Here is a 7,736-nt window from a genome sequence, read left to right on the forward strand (position 1 = left end):
AACCGTGATTCCAGCCTCCCGGCCTCAGGCTGAGGGTGTGACTCATGTTTTAAACCTCTCGGGGCTCTGAGGAAAGCCGTTATGCACGTTCCGGTTCCTGCCTTTGGTGAGCGAGCCCTTCTGTGTTTATACCGTGTGTTGTATGTTCCGTGTGGCGTGAGGAAGAAGCGTGTCATAAGGAAGTGGCTCACGTGGGTCTGGAGCTGGAGAGGCAGCCTGACTCTCACTCCAGGAAGCTCCAGGGGCCTCTCCTCCCGCTCCCCCCGCCCCAGGCCGCCGCGCAGCGGGGGGGGGGGGGGGGGGGAGTGTGGAGAGGAGTCCTTGGGGTGCAGGTGTGGCCAGAGGAGCTAACACCAGGGTGGGGGGATATGTTGGGGGGGGTGTGGAAAGGGGGTGCTGGCCCGGCCCCCCACACTGAGACTGGGATGAGGCGAGGCGGGAGGGGCTCAGCTCAAACCTGCCCCCCCCGCCCCCGTCAGGTGATGGACGTGCAATTAACCTGCCTGCGGTTTTGCTGGCAACCGGACGGTAACAGGAAGTGAGCGTATAAACCAGGGCCTTTCAAGTTAAGACAAATTCATCAACCAGCTGAGCCTGCCGCGCAGAGAGCAGCGCCCGCCCGAGCCGCCCGGGCCCCCGGTTGGGAGATGGCTCCATTCAGGGACTCGGTGCCCTCCAGACCTTTCCAGCCCCGCCCTCCCCGCCCCACAGACCGTGCTGGGCAGAGCCCGGCCCCGGTGCCCGTCCTGGCAGGGGTGTGAGCTCTCTCTGGGCCTCAGTGCCCCCGTCTCCCTGGTGCGAGGCCCCCTCTCTGAGCGGCTCCCCATCCTCCGCCTCCCCCTCTGGAGCTCCAGGTGCCAGACTTGGCCCACAGCCCCTAACACCTGAGCAGCCTCCCGCCGCCCTGCCCCCGCGTGTGAGAGCAGGCTCTGCTCAGCGGGGCCCCCGGGAGCGCCCGCCGGACCTGCAGACGTGCGGCCTCTGGTCCCCAGCGGCCCGGCACCTGTGCCCACAGGGCTGCTCGCTGGGCCGGGCCAGCATTTACGTTTCAGGCCCAGGATGAGCTTTTTAAAGAAATATTTTTACTGATTTCAGAGAGGACGGGGGAAAGAGAGAGAGAGAAAGAGAAACATCAGTGATGAGAATCATGGATCCGCTGCCTCCTGCCCGCCCCCCACTGGGGATGGAACATGTGCCCTGACCGGGAATCAGACTGTGACCTCCTGGTTCATAGGTGGACACTCAGCCACGCTGGCTTGGGCAACTCCTGCTTTTTATATGGAAACTAGTGGCCAGTGCACGGATTCGTGCACACGGAAAGGAAATTCATTGGAAGAAATGTTTTAATGTCGCTGTTCGCCCTTTCTCTATAAGAGAAGTGTCAACCAAATTCACGATCGACATGACAGATCAAAACACACGCGTGCGATTGGCACCATCGAGAGCTTTCTATGTATCACGCATTCTCGAGTCAACTTAGCCTTTTATAGATATAGAATGAACCTGCTTAATTAGACCTGCTTTCTGATGCAGCTAAGCTTTTCCCAGCCCAGTCAAGCACCCCAACTTCTCTTTCAGGTAAGTGTCAGCAACACAGCAGTAAATACCAACACGAAGCAGATTATTATTGTAGATCACGCAGAGAGAACAAAGGGTAGAATATTTAACTGCAGCAGTGTTTGACTATATTCTGTGCAGCGAGAAAACCTGAAGTCATTTTCAAGGTCCACCATTTCTTCTTTTCAGTCGGGTCAAGTTTCTAAGCTTCCTAAATCTCCATTTTCCGGCTAATGAAAAGAAAATAGGATTCCCCTGAGTCTCCTATCTGCCTACTCCAGGACTTCTGTGAGGATCAAATGAGATGAGGCACGGGAAAACGCTTCACAGACATTTCCTTACAGTGTAAAATGTTTGCACCTGGCTCTAGAGCAAAGTCGTGTTCCTGGGCTGAAGAAACTGGAAGGAGGCTAGTCGCTAGGGAGAGGAAGCTGGGTGTTGCTATGTGACATCATTACCCAGCACCCACAGCGACTGTTTCTGGGCTGGGCTGGGCTGGGCTGTGGGCCGCATTTTGCGCCATGGGGTCTCGGCAGCCTTGGCTGCGATTTGGCGGGCTGTCGCTCCAGGGTGGTGGCGGGGCCTGTGTCCCACTTGGGGGAAGCCGAGTGCTGCTTTGTGGGCGCCAGGTCCGCGGCGCTGTTTCTCTGTAAATGGCCAGTGGGCGTCACTGCAGCTCCTGCATTGAGCGTCTGCCCCCTGGGGGTCAGTGCGCTCATAGTGACCAGTCAATATCCTCAAATGAGGATTAAAAAAATAATAATTGCCCAGCCTGTGTGGCTCAGTGGTTGAGCATCGACCTAGGAACCAGGAGGTCATGATTCGATTCCCAGTCAAGGGCACAGGCCTGGGTTGCAGGTTCCATTCCCAGTACGGGGTGGGCAGGAGGCAGCCGATCAGTGATTCTCTCTCATCACTGATATGTCTCTCTCTCCCTCCCTCTCTGAAATCAATAAAATTATATTTTAAAAATTCATAGTCATGCCCTAACGGGTTTGGCTCAGTGGATAGAGTGTCGGCCTGCGGACTGAAAGGTCCCTGGTTCGATTCTGGTCAAGGGCATGTACCTTGGTTGCGGGCACATCCCCAGTAGGAGGTGTGCAGGAGGAGGCTGATCAATGTTTCTCTCTTGTCGATGTTTCTAGCTCTCTCTCCCTCTCCCTTCCTCTCTGTAAAAAATCAATAAAATATATTTTTAAAAATTCATGGTCCTGAAATAGAAAGACGGTCCTACAGATGATCTGCGTGTCACAGGGAGGCGTCTCGGAGTGACCTCTTGCTTTGAGGCCTTCTGGTCGCCTTGTCAGTTGATGGCGGTGTCGAGAGCCCCAGCTCAGGGTCCGTGGGCTGCGGGCCGTGGGCCCCGACGCCCCTGGGTGGCTGGCTGTGGGACCCCAGCGAGCCCCGCCCCCTGATGCCCCGCCTCCCCGCACGGACCTGCTCGGACCAGGGCTGGGACTGAGGCTTTCCTAGACCTGAGCCAGACGGAAGGAGACAGGAAGGGCCACAGCCGAGCAGGCGGCGTGGCCCTGGTCCAGGACACACTCAGCAGAGGGATCTGGGCCCCGTGCCGGCAGCTCACACTCAACACCGAGAGCCAGGAGGCAGAGTGGCCTGTGGGTCCCGGAACCCGGGCGACCGTAGACAGGGACTCTGTTCTGACAGCTGTTCTGTAACGGGGGGTTATTCACAAGGAAAAGGTTAAAAAAGAACAAAACAACCACAGAAAAAGACACCCCCCCCCCCACGTGGAGGACGCAAAGACCGCGGCCGACGGGAGGGTGTCCACAGCCACAGTCCCACCGAGACGCCACCGCGCCGGCGGAGAACTCTTCTTTGTTGTTAAATATATTTTATTGATTTTTTACAGAGAGGAAGGAAGAGGGATAGAGAGCTAGAAACATCGATGAGAGAGAAACATCCATCAGCTGCCTCCTGCACACCCCCCACCGGGGACGTGCCGCAACCAAGGTACATGCCCTTGACCGGAATCGAACCTGGGACCCTTCAGTCCGCAGGCCGACGCTCTATCCACTGAGCCACACCGGCTGGGGCAGGCAAAGAACTTTTTTTAAAAAAACCTGTTTTTTTATATGTGTGTGTTTATTGATGTCAGAGAGGAAGGGAGAGGGAGAGAAACATCATGATGAGAGAATCATGGATCGGCTGCCTCCTGCACGCCCCCCACGGGGGATCGAACCTGAAACCCGGGCCCGTGCCCTGAGCGGGAATTGAACCCTGACCTCCTGGTTCATGGGTCGACGCTCAGCCCCTGAGCCACGCCGGCCGGCTGGTCAGGAGCTCTCAGAGCCAGCAGAGACGAAGGGAGCCCTGGGGTGAGAAAACGGGCAAAAGACCGAAGACCCAGCTCCCAGCACCGGCTCTGGGATCCGCCACGGGAAGGTGATCCCACTGCGCTCGCCAGGAAAGGCAAGTGAGGGCCGGGGACACCTGCCCAGCGGCCGGAGCCATCGCCGCCGATGCCCAGGCCAGGCCGGCGGGACGGCAGCCCCAAGGCGCTCGGGCATCGCTGGGGCACAGGAGGCGTCGCTGGGGCACAGGAGGCGCTCAGCTTCCTGGGGAAGTTGGGGGGTTTCTGTGAACACGGAGCGCCCCTAAACCACCGCGGCGAGCGGCTGTGCTCCCGGCGCCACCGGCGAGGTGAGGACAGGCCCCCGCCGAGCCGGGCACAGTGTCCGGAGCCACTTCCAGAGCAGGGGGCACGGGGTGACCTTCAGGGCGAACGGCCGAGCAAACCGGGGTCCCTCCGCTGCACGGGGACACCAGTCAGCGAGAAAGAGACGGCAGCCCAGCCGGTGTGGCTCAGTGGATAGCGCACTGGCCTGCGGACGGAAGGATCCCGGGTTCGATTCTGGTCAGGGGTACCTGCCCCAGGTGGCGGGCTTGACCCCCAGTAGGGGGCGTGCAGGAGGCAGCCAATCCATGATTCTCTCTCATCATTATCATTGATGTTGCTGTCTCCCTCTCCCTCTCCCTTCCTCTCTGAAATCAATAAAAATATATTTAAAGATGCCCTCACCGGTGTGGCTCAGTGGATAGAGCGTCGGCCTGAGGACTGAAGGGTCCCAGGTTCGATTCCGGTCAAGAGCATGTACCTGGGTTGCGGGCACATCCCCAGTGGTGGGTGTGCAGGAGGCAGCTGATGGATGTTTCTCTCTCATCATTGATGTTTCTGGCTCTGTATCCCTCTCCCTTCCTCTCTGTAAAAAATCAATAAAATATATGTATAAGATATATATATGTTTAAAGAGAGAGAGAGAAGTCGCTGTTGCTACGCACAGCAGCCTGGGTGTGTCCCCCACCCCGGCCCGCCCCCCAGGGGAGAAGGCCCATCCCGGAGGCCACAGCGTCTGGAAATGGCAGAGCTAGACACGTGGAGAACAGAATGGGGTGGCCGGGCCAAGGCGGGCCGGGGACAGGCTGTGGCTGTGGAGAGCCGGGTGAGAGGCCTTGGTGAGGAACGTTCTGGATCCTGTGGCCAGCGGTGCGGAACGCTGGTTGTGACATTGTGGCAGACTTTTGCAAGCCGTTCCCATGGGCGGGAACTGGGCAAAGGGTCTGTGGGACTTTGTGTGTGTGTGGATGTTTTCCCCAGCAGCTCCATGTGGATCTGTAATTATTTCAAAATAAAAAGCGTAACCAAAAAAAAGTCCTCACTGAGACACTTGAGATGTCCCTCAAAGTGGGGTTCCCTAGGGAACCTGCATCAGAATTACTCAGGGAGCCATTTGTGGGAGCTCCTGGACCCCACCCCCAGTTGAGAAACCCGATTTCCTGGCCGGGAACCCGGATCCTCGGCCAGCGTCCTGGGACTGTTCCGAATGGGACACACGTCTCGGCAGCCAGACTCCAGCTCCCTCGAGCCTGGGCCCTGAGCCGAGGGACGGACTGCGGTGGTTTGGGGGGAAATCATGTCCACAATGGTCGGCTCCTCTGCCCGTTAGGGGGAGGTCTGTGTCCCCGCCCCCGGGACCAGGGCTGGGCTCCACGACTGGTTTGGCTCTTTCAGAAAAGCCCTTGGGCCTGGCCAGTGTGGCTCAGGGGTTGAGCATCGACCTATGAACCAGGAGGCCACGGTTTGATTCCTGGTCAGGGCACAGGCCCAGGTTGTGGGCTGGATCCCCAGTGTGGGGCGAGCAGGAGGCAGCCGATCCATGATTCTCTCTCATCATTGATGTTTCTCTCTCTCTCTCCCTTCCTCTCTGACATCAATAAAGAAAAAGAGATATTAAAAAACAAAACAACACACGAGGATGCTAACTACACCTTCGCACCAACTAAATAAAAGGAAACCTAGATGATTCTCTAGAAAAAAAGCGAACACTAAACTTGACTCCAGAAGAAGTAGAAGTAACCCTCGGAAGGCGGGAAGGGGTCAGGAATCTACCCCTGAGGATGTCACCAGCCCTCGCTGGTTTGGCTCAGTGACTAGAGCGATGGCCTGTGGACCCAAGGGTCCGGGTTCGATTTCAGCGAAGGGCATGTACCTAGGTTGCAGGCTCCTCCCCGGCCCCGCCCTGGTCAGGGTTCTGCAGGAGGCAACCAATCAATGTGTTTCTCTCTGTCTTTCCCTCTCTGAAAATCAATGAAAAAAAAAATGCTTGGGTGAGGATTAAAAAATATCTATATCTATATCTATATCATCTATATCTATATCTATCTATATCATCTATATCTATATCATGTATATCTATATCTATCTATATCTATATCATCACGGGCCCCGATGGTCAGCCGGCAGGTTTGACCAACATGTCAAGGAGGGAGGCCTCCCGCCTGGGAACCCAAAACAGAAGAAACAAAAGCACTGGCGGCCCCGATTCCTGACGATGTTTCTCTCTGTCTCTCCGGCTCCCTTCCACTCTAGAAATCCAAGGAAAACACCCTCGGCCTGTGGAGATTTTCCCGCCGTCTTCGTCAACGCGGATGAGGAACCCTAACCCAGGGGCTGGGGTTTCCTGGCTGTTCTGTGGAATGTCTCCGGTTAAAACCTCCGGTTGTTTCCGTCCAAGCTTTCTTGTTGTCCAGTAACTGTTCTTGAGGGGTCACAGTGCCCGCCTCTCCTCGGGGCGTCGGGGGCTGTGGGACTGCGTTCCCATTGTTTCCTCGTTTATAAATAGTTTGCGATTCCTATTTGGATTTCCTCCTTCAGCGGGAGTCACGGGCAGGCTGTCCCGGGACCGCGGGGATGCATTTACGCCGGCTCCTTCCCTTCACCGCTGAGCGATCCCGTCGCGCCAGAGGAAGGGGACGGGCGGTTTCTGCGTGAGAACTGACTCCATTTCCTTGGTGGCCCTGTGCCCGCTCCACCCGTGGTGCAAACCGCGGTCTCTGCGCGCTGATCGCCACGTTCCGTTGCGTAGATCTGTTGGATGACGTGCTCAAACCTGTGTTTTCCTTGATGTTTTTGGGTTAATCCTCACCCAGGGTATTTCTTCCCTCCCGTTGATTTTTAGAGAAAGTGTGAGGGAGGGGGAAGGGAAGAGAGAGAGAGAGAGAGAGAGAGACATCGATGTGAGAGAGGCACATCAATTGGCTGCCTCCTGCAGGCGCCCCAACAGGGCCAGGGGTCAAACCTGCAACCCAGGGATGAGCCCTTGACTGGGAGTTGAACCCGAGACCCTTCGGTCCCAGGGCCGGCGCTCTGACATTGAGCCACAACGGCCAGGGCCATTTTGACGACTTTTAAGGGTACAATGAAGGGCGCTCACGCCCTGGCCGGGCAGCTGAGCTGGTTGGGCGGCGTCCATGCACCACGCGGTTGCGGTCGGGGACCATAGGGCCAGGTTTCGGGTTCAGTCCCCGGGGCGGGCGGGGGGGGGGGGGGGAGGCAGGAGGAAGCTGATGGATGTTCTGATTTCACATCAATGTTTCTCTTCCTCTCCCTTCTTCTGAAATCAATAAAAATATATTTTAGAAAAGAGCATCCCCAATGCGGTGCAGCCATCACCACTGACACATTTGCAAACTTTGTAGCCAAGCCTCCCTCCCACACGGAACAAGGGACCCGCCCTCACCTCGCTCTGTTTCTCCACGCACAGCCCGTCCTCACCTCCTGCGCACCCCGCGCGGCCAGCGCCGGCTCCGGACGGGCCGTGAGGATGCAGCCTGATTCGAAAATCGCCGTCCTGCCAGCCAAGTCGCAGATTCAGGACCAA

General features: G+C 57.2%; 1 protein-coding gene across 1 annotated transcript in view; it reads left to right on the forward strand.

Annotated features, from left to right (window-relative positions):
- Positions 1-7,679: 7,679 nt before the first annotated feature.
- LOC307115393 (uncharacterized protein) overlaps positions 7,680-7,736 on the forward strand; it is a gene marked incomplete at its 5' end in the record, with an annotated part of 9,294 nt that continues 9,237 nt past the window's right edge. Inside the window, one exon of the mRNA XM_079798607.1 lies at positions 7,680-7,736. This exon is cut by the window's right edge and continues 2 nt beyond it. Within this exon, the coding sequence (XP_079654733.1) occupies positions 7,680-7,736 (57 nt within the window).

This window comes from Cnephaeus nilssonii, assembly GCF_951640355.1.
Source record: "Cnephaeus nilssonii genome assembly, chromosome: 19".
NCBI classification, from domain to species: domain Eukaryota; kingdom Metazoa; phylum Chordata; class Mammalia; order Chiroptera; family Vespertilionidae; genus Cnephaeus; species Cnephaeus nilssonii.